The 24,663-nt window shown below is 45.4% G+C and overlaps 1 protein-coding gene across 4 annotated transcripts in view; it reads right to left on the bottom strand.

The window, feature by feature from the left end:
• AUTS2 (activator of transcription and developmental regulator AUTS2) overlaps positions 1–24,663 on the bottom strand; it is a 1,069,563-nt gene that overhangs the window by 712,859 nt on the left and 332,041 nt on the right. The window contains exon 1 of one of the 4 annotated variants that reach the window (XM_059414739.1): positions 21,998–22,060. The exons of the other annotated variants lie outside the window; for them this stretch is intronic. Within the exon in view, the coding sequence (XP_059270722.1) occupies positions 21,998–22,045 (48 nt within the window). The 5' untranslated portion in view covers positions 22,046–22,060. Of the gene's footprint in view, positions 1–21,997; positions 22,061–24,663 lie in introns of those variants that run through there. 4 annotated transcript variants of the gene reach the window in all.

The following is a 24,663-nucleotide window of genomic DNA, read 5'->3' as shown; positions in this document are numbered from 1 at the left end:
ACACAGTCTGAGGGTCCTTCATGACCACAGTATCACTGACACACCGACACAGTCTGAGGGTCCTTCATGACCACAGTATCACTGACACACCGACACAGTCTGAGGGTCCTTCATGACCACAGTATCACTGACACACTCACACAGTCTGAGGGTCACTCACTGTCATCCTCTACTACAGTCCAACTTTCACACTTCCAGTTGTCCCCCAATGACCTTTACAGCGCTGCCCTCAACAAGGACTCCGTCAGAACCCCCAATGCTCTCTCCGACGGCCGTGGCGCTTGAGTCTCCTTGACCCGCAACAGCTGTCCCCGTCCCCTCCTCACTGAATCCAGTTTGCTCCGGCCAGGGACCCCAAGTGCTAGGACCGCCACGTGAACTGGCTCACGGTATCAAATCACTCTTTTATAAATAGCTGTAAGATGCTTTAACCCATCTGGGAGAAATGATGGCGTGATCAGGAATGGCTCTAACACTCACAGACTGAAAGCGCTCCACCTTCTCATCTCAACAAGATGCTTGTGAATCCAGAAGAACACGGTCCAAGGGCAGGTGTTCAAATCTTATCTTCAGACTTTCTGAACCTCAGACCTACTGCTTCTGCAACTCTAAGGTATAACTCATTAAATCTAAGAGAATTTTTATAAAAGGTTGGGAAAGGGCTACTCAGCATATTTGAGTCAGACGTAACCCAAAATTAACCAGGTATCTGCTTACTAACTTATTTCCTACTTTGAAATCAGAATCTCAGATATGACCATGCCCAGAAAAATTAGAGTAAAATTTGAAGGAACTATTATTTATTTGATCTGGTAATAACTAAGTTCTCAAAGCAAACCTGGAAAACTACTCAGAACATGACAAAATACTAATGTTGGTATGTACAATTTCTATTGTGCCCTTTGATTTTTAGAAAACTTAGTTCTCCAAGCCAGGAACACACTCTTAGTCAAGGAGGGAGGCCTAGAGACCCTTAGTAATACTAGAAAGTTTGCCATGGCCTTTGGCCAAAATCAATAAAGTTCTGACCTGGCAACTGGCTTTACTACCAGGAGTGGCCATCAGCGGTGGGAGGAAGGAGACCTGCGATCAGCAAGACAACCTCTCCATGCACGCTGGCCTGCTAGCAAGAATTCCAACCAAAAGTCCAGATTATAAAAAACAGTTTGTAGGACTGAATCTAACTTAATTTTTTTTTATTCACTTTATCCTACCAGGTGCTGACGGGTAACAGTGAGCACCCGCAAGGGCCTGCTCTTCCTGAACGTACTTTCAGGGAGAAATGCCAGACCTCCCCACCCGAAAACTCTAAATGCAAAAGTAACCACAGGTACAAGGAGATCTTTCCAGACGGTGGTAAGCGTCAGTAAGGAAACTCTGAGAAAGACCGACAGAGATCAGAGAGGATGACCCTGAAGGGTAAGGTCTGAATCAAGGCAGGATGGAACCCCTCACCCCAGGTGAGTCCGTGTGGCAGAGAAACCAAGGTCACGTGAACATGTCCGAGAACTAACGGCAGGCCGGGGAAGGTCTCCTGGAGGCCGGGAAGGACAAAGGGACGAGAGCAGGACGGGAGTCACTGGGAACCTCACGGGCCATGAGCAAGCCTTGGGACTTTATTCTCAGTGAACTGAGAAGTCCTAGAGGCTCCTGAGCAGAAGAATGCTAAGATGCGACCTACGTTTCCGCGGATGATACCGGGTGACACAAACGGAATGAAAAGACCGTCACCGCTACGAGAACGTGCTCACGGTGTCTCCACGTCTGCCTAGGCTCGGAGCGATTCCCGGGACCAGTGAGAAGTGAAAGTACAGAAACGGGCCGAATGACGGAGCCAGACAGCTGCCAGCCCTGGCCCCGCGCCGCTCCCGAAGTACACAGACAAGTGTGAGGTACAGGGGAAACACGGCACTCTGTGTACACGCGCCAAGTGCACGCGGCAGCCCGACGGCAGACGAGGAGATACCGGCCTGGGCACAGTAGCAGCCGCCTGCCCCACCCGGGAAAACAAACAAACGAAAGACCATTACAAAACTATCCATGAATGAAAATATTCCCATCTGGGCTCAAGAGTCCAACTGAGAAACTACAGCAACACAGTGGAGGGAAAAAAAAAAAAATGCTGGGAGATGTGCTTGGTGAGACATCAGATGACCAGCCACAAAGAAGACAGCGGAGCGTCTCAGCACCATCCACATAACAGGGGCCATCGTGGTCCCCAGCGGCTTGCTGTGCAGAACACGCCGGCAGCCTAGGGCGCTGCAGACCTCAGCAGCCCTCACGACAGCTGTGACCCCGAGAGACGGACACGGTCCTGTGCAGCCCCCGGAAGGAGCTGCCCCAGGAAGAGGGGCGCCCCTCACCAACCAGACACACCTGGGACTCCAAAGCTATGGCTGCTCCATGTGCACCCACACCCCAGGCCGCAGGGCCACAGCCTGTGCACGTGCATCTGGGGAGCAGCTCTGTGCGGGCCAGCAGCCCGGACCCCAGAACTGCTGCTGCTTAAAAAATGTCCACGCTCCATGCTCCAGACCCTGGCTCCGTGGCTGCTCCACAGCGGCCCACAATCAGGCACCAGTGCCCCCGTGGCGACAAAGGCACCTGCAAGCTGACCCGGCACGAGGATGATTCACTCAACCAACACACTCCATCGGGGGAAAGGCAAGCAGGAGGTCTCCGGCAGACTTTGCCGTAAGACCCCAAGAGCCCTCACCAGCACTGCAAACACCCGCGGCGTCGGCCGCTGGGGACCCCGCCATCTTCGTCAATGTTGACCTCGGCCGACGAAGCTTCACAGAAACTGCACCACGGAGCCTTCCCCTGAGCCAGATCTGCCACCAGTAAATGAAGACACGTCCTTTAAGGACCAGAAGAGGTAACTGGTCCATCACATGCACCGACGTGAACCGACACATTCTCTGTGACAAACCAAAAACACAAAATTTTTTCATGAAAAGAAATCAAGGAAATGTGACACACCAAAGGAACACAATAATGTTCCTCTCCCTCTCTTAAATAAATAAAATCTTGAAAAATTTTTAAAAAGCACCAGTATGCACTGCCAACAAGAAACCCATTTTAGCTTTAAGAGACCAGAAGTATGGAGAAAGATATTCGATGCAAATGAAACACCAGAGAGCAGGCATAGCTCCGCTTGTACCAGACGACAGGCTTTAACTCAAAAAAATGTAACAAAAGAGAAGATGGTTATATAATGACAGTGGGTTCCAGTTGCCAGGAGGATGTAACAGTTATAAATAAATATGCAGCCAAGAGGGGAGCAAGGACACAGCAAACATGAACAGATCTGAAGGCCTCGACGCATGGCGGCACAGTGTCGGTGGAGCCCACAACACCCAGATTCAACACTGGGCCGGTCATGCTGAAAATGAATAAGAAAATACTACACTTCAGGGGCATCTGCGTGGCTCAGTGGGTTAAGCCTCTGCCTTCAGCTCAGGTGATGCTCCCAGGGTGCTGGGATCGAGCTCCATGTCGGGTTCTGGTCAGAACCCCTTCTCAGCGAGGGGTCTGCTTCTCTCTCTCCCTCTGCTCTTCCCCAGGCTTGCGCTCGGGCTCTCTCTCTCTCCCTCAAATGAAATCTTAAAAAATATACTAACTTTGGACCAAATGGACCTCTGAGACATGTATAAAATACTCTACCCAACAGCACAGAATACCCACTTTTCTCATACACACAACGAAACTCTTTCTAATAGAGATCTTATGATAGGAAACAAAACGTGTCTTAACAAATTTACAGAAACTGAAATCGTATCAAGTATTTTTTCTACCCATGATGCTATGAAAATAAAAATCAGTAACAGACAGAAGGTGGGAAATCACAAATATGTAGACTCCTGAACAGTCAATGGACCGAAGAAATCGAAAAGTGTATCCTGAGACACACGAAAGTGGAAGCCCAGCAAAGTTTATGAGATGCAGCAAATCAGTTTTAAGAGAGAAGCTTATATATTTTTTAAAGATTTTATTTATTTATTTGACAGACAGAGATCACAAGTAGACAGAGAGGCAGGCACAGAGAGAGGAGGAAGCAGGCTCCCTGCCGAGCAGAGAGCCCGATGCGGGGCTCGATCCCAGGACCCTTGATCATGACCTGAGCCGAAGGCAGAGGCTTAAACCCACTGAGCCACCCAGGCGCCCCAAGAGAGAAGCTTATATTAATGAATGCACACATGAGGAATAAAGACCTCAAATCCTACACACATATTAGGAATAAAGATCTCAAACCTTACTTTACACCCCCAAAGAACTGCAGGAGAAATAAAAAATTAAACCAAAAATTACCAGAAAGAAAGAAAAACAAAGATAAGTGAAGAAATAAAAACAGAGAAAAATAGGAAAGAAGATCAGTGAAACCAAGAGCTGAGTTTGGAAAAGAGAAACAGAACCGACAAATATGCAGCTAGAATAAGTGAGAAAGAGAGATGACTCAAATAAATAAAATTCAGAGGTGAAACAGGAGACTCGTATCACAGAGACTACCATGAACAATTACAAGCCATCAAATGGGCTTAGAAAAATGGATAAGTTCCTAGAAATATATAAATCACCAAAACTAAATCATGAAGAAATAGAAATCTAAGTAGATCTTTAACTACTCAGGAGAGTGAATCAACTAAAAAAAAAAAAAAAAAATCAAAATCTAAAACCCAAAAGTCCACGTCAAGATGGCTTCGCTGGGGAATTCCAAAACACATGTGAGAAAGCCAACGCTTCTCAAAACTCATCTAAAATACTGAAAAGGAGGGAACACGTCCCACTTTCTTTTTTGTCGTCCACACTATCCTGATTCCAAAGTCAGAGAAGACACTACAAGAAAAGAAAATCACAGACCAATACCCCTGATACGCAAACACCACGAACTTGTGGCATTTTTTCCAGGGACGCAAGGATGATCCACATATACAAATCAATAAACGTGACACACAGTAACAGGATGAAGGACAAAAATCGCACGACCATCTCAACAGATACAGAAAATGCATCTGACAAAACTGAACATCCTATAACAAGAAAGCCTCTGAACACATCAGGTATGGAAGGAATGTCCTTCAACATAATACAGCCACAGCTAACACCATTCTCAAGAGTGAGAAAAACGAAACACTCTTCCACGGAGACTCAAAAACAAGACAGGATGCCCCCTGGTCACTTCTATCTGACATAGTTTTGAAAGTCCTAAGTAGAGCAATTAAGCAAGAAAAAGCTATGAAAGGAATCCAATTAAAAAGGAAAAAGTAAAATTGTGCATCTACAGATGACATGATCTTATATATAAAAAACTGTAAAGACTACATCAAAAAACTAATGACTAATAACAATGAACAGATTCAGCAAAGTTTCAGGACACAAAATCAACAAAAAAATCAGTTCCATTTCACGCTCAACAAACTATTTGGGATAGAAATTAGGAGAGCTATCTCATTCACAATAGCAGGAAAAAAACCAAATAGTTGGAAATAAATTTAACCAAACAAGAGGTCTATAAACCAAAACTGTACCACACTGATAAAAGAAGCTGAAGAAGACACAAATACACACAAAGATATGCCATGTTCTTGGGAGTAAAATAATATTGTGAAGATGTGTCCAAACTATCGAAAAGTAATCCACAGATTTTACATAATCCCTATTAAAATCCCACTGGCATTTTTTGGAGAAGTAGAAAAAAAAAAATCCTCAGTTTAATACAGAACAATGAAAGGCCCCAGGCAGGGGAACCCTGAGCGAGAAGAGCATAGAGGGGTCACATTTCTGATTTCAACTCTACTGTAAAACTGAATTATTGGCATCAAAAAAAACACCACGACCCACAGAACAAGCTATAGAACTCAGAAATGAATCCATGCATATATAGTCAACTAAACTTTGACAAGGACTGAAAAACTTAAAATGGAAAAAGCATAATCCCTCCATTAATGCTGGGAAACCTAGTTATCCACACGCAGATGGATGAGACCGGAACCCTACCTCACACCACTCGAAAAATCAAAGACTTAAGTGGGAGCGCCGAAACCCTAAAACTCCTATAAAAAAACAAAGAGGGAACGACCCTTAACACTGGTGTTGACAATGACTTTCTTAGATATGACCCCAAAGCAAAGGCCACAAAAGCAAAAACGGACAAGCAGGACTACATCAAAGTCAGCAGCTTCTGCAAAGCAAGGGGAAAAGCAGCAACAAAGGAAGGTCTCGTTTACTTCCTATCACCCCTGATAGGGAGCAGCTACCTAAAATACGGAAGGGCCACATGCAACTCAACGGTAACACACACACACACACGCTCGTACACAAACCGTATGATTAAAAGGATCTGAACAGGCAATTTGCCAAAGACACACAACTGGCCAACAGGTACGTTAAAAGGTACCCAATACTGCTAATTAGTGAGGGAAATGCAAATCAAAACCAAAACGAGGTAATCCCTGCACACCTGTTAGGATGATGATTGGCAAAAAGCCTTGAGACGGTCTCTGCTTCACTGTAGATTCTTGTCTCCTTTGTTGACAAGTACGCGACAGTACAGACACGAGCTTATCTCTGGGCCCTCTGTTCCCCGGATCTGTGCGTCCGTTTTGTGCCAGTAAGCGCTGTGCTGATTGCTGTGACCCTGCTGCACGGCCTAAAATCAAGGAGTCGGGCGCCTCAGCTTTGTTCTTTCTCAGGATTGCTTTGGCCACCACTGCCTTTTTGGTTCCATACAAATTTTAGGATTATTTGTTCTCGTTCTGTGAAAAAGGCGTTTGGTATTTTTAGAGGGATCGCACTGGATCTAGAGATGATTTCGGGTATCATGAACAATTTAACAACATCCATTCCTCCGATCCAAGAGCAGCGGCAGTTTTCCATTCCTTAGTGTGCGTCTCGGATTCCTTTACTCTGCACATTACAGTTCTCAGAGGGCTCGGCGTTCACCTTCCTCGGTTAAACTTATTCCTGTTTTTCTGATGTAATTGTAAGTGGATTGTTTTCTGAATTTTTCTTTTTTGGGGGAGGAATAACAGAGCGTGGGGTGGGGAGGGGCGGAGGGAGAGACAGGACTTCAAACAGGCTCCATGCTCAGAGCAGGGCCCCACGGGGGCTCGATCTCACGACCCTGAGATCAGGACTTGAGAAATCACGAGCCAGATGCTCGGCCAACAGAGCCACCCAGGTGCCCCTTAACTTCTCTTTCTGATAGTTCATTATTACTGTACAGGAATTCAACAGATTCCTGTATATTAATTTTGTAACCTGCAGATTCACTGAATTCACTTATTAGTTCTAAAAGTTTTGGGGTAGAGTTTAGGGATCTCTCTATAATAGTACATTTCATCTGTAAACAATGACAGCTTTACTTCTTTTCCAAATCGGATGCCTCTTATGATCTTTCCTTGTCTGACTGCTGTGGTTGGGACTTCCAATACCGTGTCAGATAAAGCCAGTAAGCACGCGTCCTTGTCCTGTTCCTGATCGTAGAGGAAAGGAAAACTGGCCCACTATGTTACATCACATACAAAAATAAACGAAAAGTGAATTAAAAATTTAAATAGAAGACAAGAAACCACAAAACTCATAGAAAAAAATACAGGCAGTAAGCTCGTGGACCCTGGTTTAAGTAATATTCTTTGGCTGTCTCCTAAGGCAAGGGCAACAAAAGTAAAAGTGATAGGACTGCATCAAACTAAAAAACTTCTGCACAGCAAAGAAAACCATCAACAGAACAAAAAGACAACCTACTGAATGGGATTAGACATTTTCAAATGATATAATATGTAAGGGGTTAATATCCAAAATACATACATAACTCACACAACTCACTAAGGGGTTAATACCCAAAATACATAAATACCTCGACGAACTCAGATAAAAAGTCAGGTTAAAATCTGAGAAGAGGACCTGAATAAACATTTCCCCGAAGATGACATGCAGATAAACAAAAGACACATGAAAAGATGCTCCCCATCACTCACCATCAGGAAAGTGCAAATCAGAACCACAAGGAGCTCTCACCTCACGCCTGACAGAACGGCTATTATCGAAAAAATAAAAGACAAGTTGCCAAGGATGCTGAGAGAAGGGAACCTTCCCGCACGGTTGGTGGAACTGTAAGATGGCGCAGCCCCACGAAACACAGTAAGCAGGAATCTCAAAAAATTAAAAACAGATCACCATACGACCCAGTGATTTCACATCTGGGTGTTAACCCAAAGAAAACTAACATACTGATTCAAAAAGAAAAATGCTCCCCCGTGTTTACCGCAGCATTATTTACAACAGCCCCAAGACGGAAGCAATGTAGAGCCCATCAACGGATGACTGGATAAAGACCACACAGACACACACACACACACGCACACACACCCATAAAGAAACAAGTACTGCCACCCATGAAGGCTACGTGACGTATGTCAGACAGAGGAAGAACTGCCGTATGATTTCACTTCTATGTGAAGTCTGAGACACAAACAGAAGAACGAACACAAAACAGGAGGAGACTCACAGATAGAGATGACAATCAGGTGAGTGCTGGGGAGGAAGAAAGACCAGCAAAATGGGGGAAGCGGATTAAAAGACACAAACTTCCAGTTACAAAAAACTGGAGACACAAGGATCCAACGGCAAGCACAGGCGCGGAGCGGCGGATACTGTCACAGTTTTGTCATGGTGACAGGCGGCAGCTAGATTTATCACGGGATCGCGTCCTAACATATACAAATGTTCAGTCACTGTATTGGACGGCTGAAACTAATACAGTATCGTATGTCAACTTCAGGAAGAGCTAGAGCTAACAAATGTGAGGAAACATGTGACGAAAAGGGAACCCTTGTACACGGATGGTGGCAAAAGGAACGTGGAAGCCATTGTGGAAAACAATATGGAGGTTCTCCAAAAAAAATGCAAAATAAAACTACTGTACAAGCCTACAAACCCACCTCTGGATATCTCCTGGAAGGAAGAGAAATCACTGTCTTTTTTATTTTTTTTTTTTTAAGATTATTTATTTATTTATTTATTTATTTAACAGACAGAGACCACAAGTAGGCAGAGGGGCAGGCAGAGAGGGAGGAGGAAGCAGGCTCCCCGCTGAGCAGAGAGCCCGATGCGGGACTCGATCCCAGGACCCTGAGATCATGACCTGAGCCGAAGGCAGCGGCTTAACCCACTGAGCCGCCCAGGAGCCCCAGAAATCATTGTCTTAAGGAGAAAATGCACACTCCCCGATGCACTGCAGCATTACTTACGAAGCCAAGACGGGGGAACACTGAAGCGTCCGTCCATGGATGAACAAATAAAAGTGACAGGAGACACACGTGCACACACACAGCTGAGTATTACTCAGCCATTAAAAAAGGGACACTCTGTCATTTGCAACGATATTGATGAACCTGGAGGGCACTGAGTCAAGTGAAATAATGCCAGACCAAGAAAGACAAACACCGTATGGTATGACTTACATGCGTTTGGCGGGGGGGGTGGGGGGGGTTACTCAGACAAGTAGAATGACGGTCTCAAGGGTGGGGACAGAGGAAATGGAGAGCTGCTGGTCGAAGGGTACAAACGCCCCGTGGTGAGACGATGAAGGGCTGAGGGTCTAGCGACAGGGTGCCGAGCGTGGTTAGTTACACGCACTACACACCTCAACCCTGCAGGGTGGACACACTAGGCTTCCCGTCTCACACACAGTCGCACACGGTAACTACGTGGGTTACGTCGCCGTGATGATTATGTCATAACATGTACACAGATAAACTCATCCCACGGCACATTTTAGGTATAGATATTTGTCAACTGTAGCTCAATAAATCTGAAAAAATGTACTTGGGGACGTTCTCGAAAGGTTTCAGACACATGGCTGAATGGAGAACAGCGTTATCTTTAGTCCGTCAGTTTCTCTTCTTTATAAAAATGCCAGCAAAATCCTTTCCAAAACCTTCTGTCACCGACTAGCCATTCTTCTTAATCCCCTGCAGACTGTGGTGCCGTGCGGACACCTCACCACAACGGCATGTGACCGGGGTTACCAGCCCTTCCCTCCCACCGCTCCCAGATTACCCATCTGCCAAAGCCCGGGGACAATTAGAGTATTAGAGCAGTGGGGTGGCGAGATTTCCAGAAAGTGCTCTTTGGTGTGATGAAGAATGGAATGGAGCCTGTAATCAACCACGGCAGTTTCCGACAAATTGCCTCCGGAAAGGGAAGGGGTTGCTACAGACCATTCCCTTCAGAGGGACCACACACTACAGTCAGCACAAGGAAAAGTATCTGTCCTCATTTGTATAAAAAAGCAAAGTGAAAATAAGTCTTTCTTGAAAATAATATAGTTCAGTTGAAAAGGCAAAAAGAAATGCATATTCGCTCCTAATGCTACTCTCAGTGACTTTTTTGCTAGAGATAAACATTTACTAAAGATTCTAGATGTTCACAAACATTTAAGAACTCAGATTTGTAAATCTAAAGTTTCCTTTTCAAATCACACCTCTTTAAAAAGAAAATGCTAAAACAACACAATCTGAATCAACATTAGGTCCAAATCCTGTCCATTTTGACCATATTATAGTTCCACATGATAAAAAGACTGACAGTTTAACAGATAAACTCCATAAAATGAAAACTGTGCTGTTTAATGCATCACCGTATTTTATAGTGAAGTGTGTCTGGTTTTTTGCTACATTCCCAGAACCAAGAGGAAGGAAGACTATATCCCCTGAATATACATTTCATACAGACTGAGTAAACGGTGGTGCATAGATCTCTTCAAAAACCCCATTACCGCAGGATATGCAGGTCACCTGTGTTTAATTTTATATTGTCCAAAACTATAGATTTGTTTCCTTTTAATAATATACTGATTTTGCCCAACATTAATAAAACTAATCAACCATACGAACGAAAATGATTTTATCTTCTCCAGAAGTAACAATCTGACAGGAATCAAAAAATTCTCCATTAAGAATCATCGGTTGTTTGACCTACGAAGAGCAGAACATTTTCCGATAGAATGAGCATTCGCACCACACGATCTACGCACACATTAAACATGGCATGTGCTCCTTGGGGTTCTGGAAGACTCCGTGTGCTTCCCTCTGCTGCAATAAAGCGACTCTCCCAGAGGGAAATGGTGAGAAAAAGTAACTCAAGAGAATGAAAAGCTACATCCACCATACTGTGTCCCGTGGCTTTCTCCTTCATGGCAAGAAACAGGGACTCTGTGTAAAAGCTCAACAACAGGGCAATAATTTAGTAGATCATAATGAAAACCCAAAAGAATTCTGACAAGCAGTACACAGAAATATTAGAAAGAATGTTGTAGTAAGCACAAAAAATAAAATATAAAATTTGTAGAGATAGTCATGAAGTGTAAGTGCTGATACTAGAAAGGAATTCGCAAAAACTAAAACTTGTGCCAATGCTAGGATTATAATCACTTTTCTCTTAACTAAGAGAAAAGAAAAATTAGTGCCAAAGGAAGGAAAAGGTTCGAGTCATTACACTACTGGTTTCCTGGGGAGCCTGGGTGGCTCAGTCTGTTAAGCGCCTGCCCTCGGCTCCAGTCATGATCGCAGGGTCCCAGGACTGAGCCAGCATCAGGCATCAACCCTGAGTCCGGCTCCCCGCCTAGCCTTCTCCCTCTGCCCCTCACCTCGCTTGTGCTCAATCTCATTCTCTGTGTCTCTCTCAAATAAATAAAATCTTAAACACACACACACATACACACACACACCAAAAAAACCCATGAATGGTTTCCAGCAGAGTTAACAAATTTTATAGCGAAGGTCTACACTTTCGGCCACTAGTGCCAAAGTGTGATTCGAGGCTGACCGCCCTCAGCTGCCGATGGAAGAGGCTGGACTAAATAGCTCCTGGGCTCCACAATCCACTAGAGAATCTAGCTGAATATTAAAGTCTTCCCTTGTTTCTTGCTGAATGACAGTCAGTATAATGAAGCTCTCAAAACTCTACCAAGAACGAACTCAGTACAGTTCCCAAATTATAGCCCTTCTAATTCCCTCTGAAGCCTTTCATCTCTGTCAAGAACATAGCACAGCTGAGTCCTCCACTGGGTCAGGAAACGGCCCACCACTGGGTCATCCCACGCCAAGACCTAGGCTTTGTCTCCGACAACTTGTTTGGTTCAGTGCGTGAGTACAAGCGGCTGAACAGAAGCAAACTCATTCACGTAATTTTTCTTCATTTTACCTGTGGGGGATGGATTCCCATAGGTAAGTGTTGCCTTGCTTTTGTCTTTTGTTTTTCTCTCAGACTCACACATGCATACGCCAGAGGCCCCGAAAAATAATCCACATTTTTACGGGCAGCCTGGAGCAGGAGGGAGAGAAGAAAGGAAAAAGAAAAAGAAAGGGGTGGAGGGGGGAGCACACAAAGCCTGCCTTGTTCTTGTCATCGCTCTTAGACAAATTCTCCATTAGAGAAAGCCACAGCCGAGGATTTTACGGCGGTGTTAAACACTGCTCACGTCCCCTGAGAGGGAAGGCATGCACTCCCTTCAGCATTCACTGCGCCAAGCGACTCAGCTTTCCTGAAAGATAATCTAAGAGCAGCCACAAAGGAAAAGCGCGGACCATGGCACTGGCACGCAGATGCTTATACACCCGTGTCTTCCCGCCCCAGGAAAGAAAGCCAACCAAAATGTTCCTGGGACCCATTCTCATAAGGCCTGGTATTCTGTCCTCACACAAAGCAGAGACCTAATATCCTCTGACTACATCAATAAATTAATTCAGATGAAACTGTGTTTCCGTGCTGTAGACAGTGCACCAGAGAAGACCGGATTTCTCGTCCTCAAGGAACGCATAAGATGAACTGAAAACAAGACACACAGAAATACGCCAGATTAACGAGAGCAGGTAGCTAAGCAGAATTAAAACAAAACCTCGTGATTAGCGAACTAAAAGAAAGTAAAACACACTAAGTGCGAATGCAATTACCAAGGAGGACTGAGAATAGACATTTCCAGATGTGCACATACCAAGTGGTAAGACAGGAACATACGTATCTCTTGATGAATCCAAGTCACATCAGTCTATTAAGGACAGACTACGGATTTAATGTCTACTAGAATGTCTTATGAGGAGGAAACAGTGTTTATTAATACCTGAAATTCAGTCTTAAGCTTTCCCACAGTTTATTCACAAATCCAATATGAAGTGTATTTCAAGACAAGTGACACTCGAAGTCCGGGCTCAGTTCAAGACTGCTCAGGGTGACGGTGTGTAAGTGGGCGCACGCGTACCATTCAGATGGTTACGACTGAGGATAGAACCACAGGCAAGAAGCAGGTCTCACTCTTGAGCTAACAGTGATGATACTGACTGTGTCTGTACGCACTCAGTAGTGCCAACAGACATTCATTAACCCAAAGTCCTGAATAAGGAATTAAACATGAAATAAGAAACAAAATCTGCACTTAATATATTCACTTACAGACTAAAAATGAAACACATCCCACACCCTCTTATAGGTGAATATTAACTGACCTAAAACCAAGCAAACCATATATCTTTTACAACAAATGATCTTTTGAGGTGGCTGGGTGGCTCAGTGGGTTAAGCCTCTACTTTCAGCTCAGGTCATGATCCCCGGGTCCTGGGATAGAGCCCTGCATCGGGCTCCGTGCTCAGCAGGGAGCCTGTTTCTTCTTCTTGCTCTGACCTTCCTCCCTGCTCTCTCTCTCTCACTCAAATAAATAAAATCTTTTAAATAAATAAATAAAAATGATCTCTTAACTGACTTTCACTCAACACGAGCTACATGGACTGTAGGCCTCATCGCCTTTGTAAAACACTCTGAACAATTCACAGCCAATGAACGCTGTGCATCATACAATCACTGAAAGTAAACTGTTGCAAAATCTGTTGATGCTGGTTTTGTTTATTATTTAATTAAATACCGTGTAAACCAAAGAGGAGTGTAAAATGAAAGTGAGATATTGCTTCCATAAAAATTAAGCCGAATACTATAAACAGAGCTGCTTAAAAAGTAAACTGTTGTCAAGTTAAATGGGAGGCAACCAGGCAGGACTGGGAAGGGAATCTAAAAAGAGTCTTTCCTCATGTTACTCAAGTACATCTAAATCGTACCGACAGTTTTAGGGCACCCTCATAGGCAACCGTGGTCAAAGCACCAGGAATCTGGTTTAGTCCAGAAAGAACAGTTAGAAGACTGATCAGTGGAGCTGTCCTCAAAGTAACCCCCACTGCACACTTCCAAGTCCCAAGGGATCTTAAAAAAACAAAAAAACAAAACACGGTGCCAAGGCTGCACTTTCAGATCGATTTAATCAGAATTTCTAGGTCTGATACCTAAAATCTATTTGTCTTAAAACTCCCCAAATTTTAAAGCTCCCCAATGCACACCCAATGCAAACCTCTGCTCTACACCAAGAAATTAGTGAGAAAAGCATAATCACATGTCTTACTATAAAATAATGTATTTAAATATAAGCTTTTTTCTTTTAATGATTTCAAATTTTAGGTAACTTGTTTTTAATTTATAAACATGCTATGGAACTGATTATGTCAGCTAAGTAGCCTACCAACCACCACCACCAAAAGGAACAGAACCAGATCTAATTTGGCCTAACACAAAAAATAAATGGGACTTGAATGCTTTTTTTTTTCTCACAAAGATCTACAGGTAAGATCTATCACTGACAGCAAAGTGAAGACGGAACATTATTTCTGTACTTTCAGGAAAGTTCTTTTGTCCTCCCTGAATAAATCAGATCGATCCTGTTCTTTCTAGAACATTGCGGAATTCCTCCAACTACGTTACGTGTACATAACAACATTCTAGGAAGGCAGCCGAGGGAACAGTGAGTCTTAAAAACCTGGTGACAGGACAAGGGGAAGGCTGCCGGGACCCTGGTGGGGAAGAGAAGAGAAAAGAGCTTAGCTTTCACGTGCACAGAGCAAACACCTCCCACTGAGGAAGCTGAATCCATTAATTCTCTCGTTTATACTTGCAAAACCACACAATAAGCAACTGTAATACAGTTATTCCAAGTGCTCTCAAACAAGGTCAGAAAAGGGCGAACATGTGATCTGAAGAACAAAGCCAATAGATGAACGTTTATCCCCCTTTAAGCCATCTTCCGTTGCCACGGTACAGCAGCCAGCCTTTTAACAAGGAGCTAGGACAGCCTACTGAAAAGGACGCCTACCGCACTCAGGGCCACACAGGGTGACAATGCTCCATGAAGTCGCATCTGATGTCCTGTGTACTTTTCATTGCCATCTGACTACCGCGGGCTGAGGTCCTCCTCTCATTCCAATAAGGCAACCTGGAATTGGGCTTCTGATTCACATGAGCTGTATCTTCTCCTCCAGAGCACACTGGTAAAACACCGTCTTCAAATTCACCGTCTGAAACAGGGTTTCCATTACTTCCTCATACTTACTCAAACAGAATGGCCGAATTTGAAATCCTTCCATTGCAAACGAAGCCCTTGGCACTTCTGAGCAGTTGCTTGTCCTTCAGGGTTTTTACTTGAGCTGTCAAAACTATGAGCAGTCTTCCCAGTGAAATGAGTCCACTCTAAGCTTGCAGCAAAATTTATCATGTAGCCTAATGTAAGGAACGAGTTCTTCTGGTCTCAAAGAGAAGAGTGAGAGCGGAAGAAACAAGGTTCTGCCGTGTCCAAACTTGACGGCCTAGCAGGTGAGAATAAGGCGATTCCCAGTCCCTGCTCCCCATAGCCCCTTCCACGCTTCACACTCCTTTCAAATTTCAAAACTAGTTTTCTGATACAAATTTAGTGCTTCACTCTAACAGAAGAAACCAATAAAATTCTAGAAAACACTAAAAGTTTAGGTACAGTCACCATGATTTTGCGAATTTCCAAACACACGACACAAACAGATTTCAAATTAACTCTGAAGTTAAGGACAGAGTTACGGAACACACTTTAAACTCACAGACAGATGCATAAGGTTCCGAGGAGGGCAGCCAATGGGGTCAAATAGTATCTATAATAATGTCAGAGCAGTTACTCAAAACACCTCTTTCCAAAGAAACCAACAAGTGTGTTCATTGTCCCCCACCCAACGCAACACCTCATTGACAAATGTTTCAAGAAGCAACACCCATCACTTCCTACCCTAGGCTCTTTCTGTCTAAGATAGCGACCAGTTTTTAACAAAACAAGAATTAATGATTCCAATTGTATTACTAAAATGCTTTGTCAGAATTGCTTGGGAAAAGAAAAATACAGCCAAGATGACGATGATTTTTAGGCATCTGTATCTTGACGGAAGGGTTGAAGAGGGGGAAGATGCAGATGTGTGTTACTGGTAATATAACCTGTACAAAGGAAATGTGTGTTACTGGTAATACAACTTGTACAAAGGAAATGTGTGTTACTGGTAATACAACTTGTACAAAGGAAAACCTGCAGTGCAGCTGCTTCTAGCGAAGACGAGCGAAGTACGAGGACATTTCAAGTACAAGTGGGAGAAACACAGAGAAGATAATAAAACAGCTATCACACTCTTTCGAGCACCCACCACCAGGTCCTACGTAACGCAAGCACTTAAGAATGTTATGGCAATCACTTTTTATTTATTTTTTAATTTAATCACTTTTTACAAAGCATGTCAGGGGACTTTCACTTCTAGGACCATGAAAGAGACGTACTTTTCCCGTTACTCACACAACGTGCAACTCAAAACCCTGAACGTTGCAGATGAGGAGATATATATCGATGTTCTGAGAAGTTAAGAGAAGGCAGACCGGTTAGAAAGCTGGGGAGCCAAAAAAGGAGATGGGGGGGGGGGTTCCGAGGATTTTTGTTTTCAGTGTTGATTGTTGCCTCAAATATCCCAAACCATGAAGGCAGAACAAACCCAAAACACCAACAGCAGATACAGAAAAGGCCCCAAGTGAAGTTAGCTCTCTTTAGACAAAGGACCAGAAATGTGTCAAACCAGTAACACAAACAACTTTTGGACAAACACCAGAGAAGAACCTGGCACACACCCACTTCGCCATCAGCAAAGCTGAGTGGGAAGCCTACACGGCCACCCACCCCCCAGGCTTTCCCGAGTTACAGGGTCTCCACTGCTTGCTGCTATCAGAGAAGCCAGAGTCCAGATTCTGACCCTTCCACTCTGCCAGCCGGAAAAGGGCTCCTCCCTCTTCTCCACAGCAGTGGAGACCACTTGAGAAGCCTACATCCTCAAGGGACAGTAAAGACGTGCCTCCTACTTCTCCCCACTGGGGGGGTGTAAGGAAAGCCACCGTGAGAGTCGCTGCCGAGAGGCCCAGAGACCGCCCTGCTCCCCGTGGCGTCAGGGCAGGCCTCGAGGGCAGCGGTAAGGAGACATCACTCCCCCTCTAGCTGAGGGTGGGATCAGCTGAGGCTTGGAACTCTACTCAGCAAGACCTAGGAGGGCCTCTCCCCTTCACTGAAAACCTGAGGTCAAGCTGGAAACCAGGACTTCCATCTCAGCGGGGTAACACCATTCTCTTGCCCGAGAGCCATCAGAAAAGTCCAACTTAAACCAGAATGTTTAGATAAGATCCATAGTCTCAAGACAGAATACAGGCACACCTAGTTTTATTGTGTTTCACTTCACTACACTGTTAACAGACCGAAGGTCTGTGGCAACCCTGAGTCAGGCAAATCTATCGACACCAGTTTTCCGAAGCATTTGCTCAATCATGTCACTGTGTCAGATTTTGGTAATTCTTGCAATATAGCTTTTTCATTATTATCAGTTTTGTCATGGTGACGATCATTGATTATGACTCACTGAAAACACAGAAGATGATTAGCATATTTTAACCATAAACTATTTTTAAGGTAGGTATCCAATTTTTTTTTAGATGTGATGCTTCTCCATGCTTACTAGATGACAGTGTAGTAAAGATGCAACTTTTATACGCACTGGGAAACCAAAAAAACTCATTTGAGTTGCTTTATTGTAATATTTTCCTCATTGTCGGGGTCTGGAACAGAATGTGTGCTATCTCCGAGGTATGCCTATACTCAAAAAAATATCCAGGTATCCATCAATATCACTCCTTGGATCAAGAACCCGAAAACTCTCAAGCTGAATGAAAAAAGGCAACTGACAGACACCAACACTGAGATAACAGACATGTTAGAATTATCTGACAAAGATTTTGAAGTGCCTACCATAAAAATGCTTCAGCCAAGAATTACAAAGATGCTTGAAACCAAAGAAAAAATAGAAAATCCACAGCAAAGAAGTCTCAGCCAAGAAACAGAAGACATAAAAAGAAAGACCAAGAGAAAATTTAAGAACTCAAAACCACAATATTCAAGAGCAAAAAATAAGAACTCAAAAACTATAAAAAATTGGTGAAAGAAATTAAAGAAGATACTAACAAATGTAAAGACATCAATGTTTACAGAACACTTAGTATTGTTAAGATTTGCATTCTGCCCAAAGAGATCTACAGATTCAAAGCAATTCCTATCAGAATAAAAACTGCCTGTCAGGGAATAGCGGAAAGAGACAAATTTATCCTAAAATTTATATGGAATCTCAAGGGACTCCATAGCCAAAGCAATTTTGAAAGAAATACAACAAATTTGGAAGACTGACACTTTCTGATTTCAAAACTTATTACAGTAACAGAAACCATAAGGTACCAGCGTAAAGACAAACCGACCCATGGAACAACGTAGAAAGCCCAGAAACAAGCCCTTGTGTATATGGACAAATGATCTCTGACAGGGGTGCCGAGACCACTCAGTGGGAAAAAGACCATCCCTCCGACAAATTGTGCTGAGAGAACTGGATATCCACATGAAAAAGAATGAAACCGGCCTGTTATTATACACCGTAGACAAACATTAACTCAAAATGAATTAAAGGCCTAGGCATTAAACCCTAAAACTATAAAATTCCTAGAAAAAAATATAAGGGAAAAGCTTCATGACACTGGATCTGAGAATGATTTCTCATACCAGGTGCACAGAAAGCAGAAGGAAAAACCAAATTTGATGGGGCTACATCAAACTGGAAAGTTTCTGCATATCACAGAACACAATCAACAGAGCAAAAGGGTAACTTATTAAATAGCATAAAATGTATGCAAATCAGCGGTTAAGGTCCAGAATATACAAAGAACTCCTACAACTCAACAACAGCAATAAAGATTACATAACCTAATGCGCAGTTCTCCAAAGAGATATACAAGTAAACGGCCGAAAACATAGCTCTCTGTGTCAAATAAATAAATACAATCTTTTAAAAAAATTTTTTTTTAATGAGGCTAGGTACCAACCTAATTAAAGAGATAACTCGGGGCACCTGGGTGGCTCAGTGGGTTAAGGGACTGACTCCTGATTTCGGCTCAGGCCATGACCTCAGGGTCCTGAGATGGAGTCCCGCATCAGGCTCCAAGCTTAGCACAGAGTCCGCTTGGGATTCGATCTCTCCCTCTCCCTCTGCACCTCCTGCTGCCTGATATAAACAAACAAACAAAATCTTGAAAAAGAGCTAATTCATTAGTAATTTAAATGGAAAAATTACAGAAAAGTGTGCATGCGTACATGGTGCTGGTAAAAGAAGTTTCACTGTACACACACATACACACAGACACACACACATACACACAGACACATCTTATTTTTAGATATAGATATTCTTAAATTTTAGAAAGGGATCACAATCCTGACGATCATGGGAAAGTAATATTTTCCTGTTGCCAATGATTTTAACAATGCATTATGTGAATTTCTTAATTTTTCTTGCTCACTAAGACTGATAAAATCATTTTTTCTTATACGTAAAACTAAGAAATGACTGGCCTTTAAACCTATCACACAATGTATTTTCTTATAATTGTGGACAAACGTCACAGATGAAATATCTTTGCAACAATTACAAGTTTATATCAAATCATTTGGTCAGTATTTGGAAGATTTCTTCTTGCCTCCTTTAAAAAATACTGGAAGAAATTTCAAATTAACAGCCCTGTAAAAAGAGCCACTTTTCGGAATAATGTGGAAAAGAAGGGTTTAAATCTGTCTTAAATTTTAAGCATCCCTGTCCCTTGGTTTACACTAAAGATTTTTATCTCTCCAGATGAAACTAAACTCATCTTGATGAGTTCTGGGGAGGAGGAAAAAAAAAACAACAACCAAAAAACCTCCAATGTAAGTTTAAAAAAAAATAATCATTGGGAAGGAACAAAAGAACAAAAGTTGCACTGAGAACTGCAGAGATCTAGAGCACCATAAGCATGTCAAAAACAAGACAGATTTTTCTGTTCCTCTCCCCCCCCCCCCCATCCCTCATAAAAGCAAGACAGTCTTCAATCAGCTACGGAGCCTTACATTAAGCTTTAGGATACACACGTGTCTCGCTGTAAGAACGCATCCTCCCTTGTCTGGTCGGTAAAGGAGTGGTCGTATGGTCGTGCAGATGAAGCAATTAATTTAATGCCCCCACCTTTTCCTTTTATGAAGATCATTCCTTTAAGTGTTTTCCCTCTTTTTAACATCACTTCACCGGGAGCTTCACATTTCTAGGGTAAGACATTCACGGGGAAAGGAAACGGTTCAGGACGTAGAATACAGTTTTATCCAAACCCGTAACAGTCGTGACGGAGAACAGGCTGCTCCGAGGAAAGTGATCCACTGGGGAAGAGTAGATCCTAAACCAAAATGCTACCTTTCCTGATTCTAGTATTTTAGTTATCATTTTAAAAGTTAACAATGTAAATGGTGTAAAATGAAGGACGGGGTCTGGGTGGCTCAGTCGGCTGTGCGTCTGACTCTTGAGCTCAGCTCGGGTCACGATCTCAGGGTTGCGAGTTCAAGCCCCACACTGAGCTCCGTGCTGGGCGTGGAGTCTACTTAAAGAAAATAAATAAAAAACAAAATGCGGGATGGCTCTTTTTAAGTAAAAATCCTATACATTTTGATTAATATACACATACATGGGTAAAGAACAAGTAATTTTGCTGTCATGAAAGTACAGCAGAAACAGATCCATTCGGGGGAAAGTGGGAAGATGAGCTCTTCGCATACTACCTTAGTTTCTCAACTACAGGAATGGAGGAGGGCTTTTTCAGCATGCTTGTGCTTATAATTGTAAGAAGTAGGATTAGAGTCATCACAATTCCCGTCTTGCTACCTCACGGCTCCCTTCTGCAGGGTCTCAGCTCATCCTACAGTCAGGATGTCGATACTGTCAACAAGCAGATCCAGGAAGAAAGGATTTCCAAAAGGAGGCATTTTAGGTTGCCCCCTGGAAACCTCATTCCTAACCCGACACATTCCCAACACAGTGACACTGAGGAATCCAGAACCAAAACAGTGGTCATCGCCCCCCAGGAAGTGCAAATACTTCTTCCCCCACAAGCCTCCGAATGATATATTAAAACACTAATATCGAACGCTAATATCGAATCCCAGATGCAACCCCAACTCAGCCTTCCCTGAAATGTAACCCCAGCCCCGCAGCGGACAGTGGAGAGACAGCCTCATATTCCGTCTGTCAAGACAATGGGGACTTTCCTATAACCCAAACCCGCAAAGCCCTTCTATATCCAAGAATGAGTCAAGGGAGCCACGGAAAGGAAACACACAAAACCCTGCCTAGGCAAACTGTAGGTGACGGGAAGCGGCCGTCCGTTTGTCTCGGGACAGAACCCACATCAAGTTTCCTAACCAACACTCCTCCTGGAAACTGTTCTGGCCGGAGCAGCACCGCCTGGCTTTCCTGCCGGCGCGGCTTCATTATTCCCTTCTCCGGATTCTGAACAACGCTGCTAGGCCCAGGTCTGAAGACGCTTTCCGCGAGGCCGGTGGCAATGTCAGGCTGTCAGCACAGAGCCTGCGTTTCAGCCAAGACCCGGGAAGCCGGAGGAAACACCCACAAACACAACTCCTGGGCTCATCCGCTTCCCTCGGAAGCCAGAGGAGCCCGGCCCCGGGGCAGGCGGGAGGAGGTGGCAGGTTTCCCCTGGGGAAGGAGACAGACCCACTTACCTTCTCTGCGTCCTTGAACTTAACATAGAACCAGCTTGACTTGATCATTGTCTCACCTCCTGCCCTCGGAGAAAACGAAGATGGAAAAAATAAAAAGGAAAAGAAAACCAAACCAAACCGTCTGATGCTGAAGAAAAAGCGGTGTCTCGGGCACAGGCTTCCAAGGGACGCGGCTGTTTCAGAGGCAGGGGGAGCAGAGCCCAGGGAGCCCGGCAAACGGCTGTTTCGGACCTGGCCTCCCGCCCGCACACCTCCCCTGGGCGCCTACAGCACCTCGGGCTCCTGCGCTGGAAGCCGCCGGCAGGACCGCCTCTCCGGCTGCCAGCTCGGCCCTCCGTCCCGCTCACTCCCTCCGCGGGGCTCTCCTGGCCACCTGACAAGAGAATTCCTCACATGGGCTCCAGAGGCCTCCCTCACCAATGGCACAGGTCAGTGAAGCAGGAGGCAGGCCCTTGGCCCTCCCAGAACCTCCCAGAAGGCCAAGCTCCGCCTCCGCCCGGGCCCCCACGGGGATGAGGGCTGAATCCCAGCACCTGGGAGCACACATCACACCTGGCCAAAAGTCACTGGACAAGAGCCTGTGTCCCCATAAAGGAGGCTGCCACGGCGTTAACCCCACGATCCCTAAGGCACCATCGGGGAGTGACCTTTCTCCACGCCTACGGACGATTTCAACACTAACAACAGTCCAGTGTCCTCAGCACAGAGGGAGTAAGAATCCATCTGAAACGCTCCAGCTGAAACACCTCCCGACCTCTCTGGGCTCTCCCTGGCCATCCCCTTCCCTTCCACGGCTGCCAGCACAGCTCCCGGTGCTCAGCCTCGGGAACCAACAGCTTCAAGAGTGACTGGCACTTCCAGCTTACAGCTTTTTCCCCCCAGAAATGGAAAGGCAGTGTTGTATTTTTGTTTTACTACGATTAACCCACTGAACTTTTCAAGAGTTCAAGGAAAACAACGTGGAACAGAATCGTAGCACCTCCTTTACCAGATGCAAGAAACAGAGGAAATGGAGAATGGGGGGCAGGAACCCTGGAGCGGGGCTCGGCCGGTGCCCCCCGCCCTCCCACGCGCCCCCACATCCCCCGTGCTGGGGCTAGTGCACTCCCCGAGTCAGGCACGAGGCGCGCCGCCAGCCCCAGAGCATTTAGCAGTCTGTCAGCACGTCCCTACCCCCAGGGAATAAACAGGGACTTGCTCAGTAGGAATAACTAAGCTTCACCCGCACTTCCAGCACGTTCTCTAGAGCGCGGCACGCCCCCTCGCCGCAGAGGGAAGCGGGGTCTGCGTTTCCATCAGGAGCCTCCACCCTGGTCCCAGAGAAACTCCGAGCTACCTCAGTCCCTTCCCTGCACCTTCGGCACGCGGTGCCCGCCTCCCTGGAGCACCTTTCCGTCCCCACTGCATCGCCCAGTCCTGTTCTCCCGCTGGACCAGCACTTCGCGGTCCCCCAGTCTGGGTCACGTGCACCTGTCACATGCCTAACTTCTCCCCCGCCCCGCCCCGGGGAGCACTTCTCACACAAGCTTCTTTTTGTCCATCTGCGCCCCTGCCTCGCCTTCTGACGCAGCGGCGCCCCCGGTCAAGTCCCAGCCTCCCTCGGTCGTGCTCACCGCCGGGGACTCGGGCCCGTGCCTGCACACAGCTGATGCTCAGTCGGTGTCTGATGGACGGCACGGGGGACGCAACGTGGGGCCACCTGGCACGGACGGGGCTGAGACAGGGCGTTACAGGCCTCGGCACATTTTTTTTTTAGCACAGTAAGCTCCTGATACACGTCTGCCAAGGTTGCCGCCGTCAGTGGGGGAGGACGGAACTGCGGCCAAGGGGACAGAGCAGCTCGGTAAACGCACCGATGGGCAACCCTGAGAAGCCTTCGGACACGGAGGCCGCTGTACGGTCTGGACAACGTCCCGTGACCTACGCGAACTAGAACCCCGGTCCGACCGAGCCCCGGTTCTCTGGAGTGGAGCACGGGAGCTCAGCAGGGGCACAGCGCTCACAGCTCCTGAAGGAAGCGGCAGGAGGACAAGAGCTTCCAGGAGCTGTGCGCGCCGGTGAGACAGGCAGGGAGGCCCCATTTAGCGAGAAGGGGAAGCGTACGGGGTCTCACTGGACACAGGGAATGGGGAGGGAAGGAAGACACCGACCTCGGACCAACTGGACCTACACACGTGACGGCAAGACCTCCTGTGTTCAGCGACAAGACTACGGGAGACTGGCTCCTTCTGAGCGCACTTGCTTATGCTGTTCCCCGTTTCCATAATCTCAATGCTCTCGCAGAAGAGGACACGTAAGATAACGTACGATTCCCAACACCTAGAATCTGGAAATCAAGCATTTCGACGCACGGGCAGGCGGAGTGAATCCCTACAAGCTCATGGAAAGCAACAGTGCCTAACGTTCAGCATGGGGCCCCCCTTTCATTAAAAAGAAATAACGAAGTCCCCACCTGGTAACATGCCGAATTTTCGCAGGATTCATTAATTGAAGAAACACAAAATGCAAGAATTTAATAATGTTTTTTAATGAATTTCTATTTTACTAACCATCCCTCCTAGAAACACCTAAACGTAACAGGCACACGAGGACACGCTGCATGTGACCCGTTTGGCGTCCTGATAAAGGCCGTGCCTCCCACGCGGGGGGGGGGGGGGGGGGGGGGG

This window comes from Mustela nigripes, chromosome 11, assembly GCF_022355385.1.
Source record: "Mustela nigripes isolate SB6536 chromosome 11, MUSNIG.SB6536, whole genome shotgun sequence".
Taxonomy (NCBI): domain Eukaryota; kingdom Metazoa; phylum Chordata; class Mammalia; order Carnivora; family Mustelidae; genus Mustela; species Mustela nigripes.
Note: the sequence above shows the minus strand (reverse complement) of the source record. Positions and strands in the feature narration are given on the sequence as shown.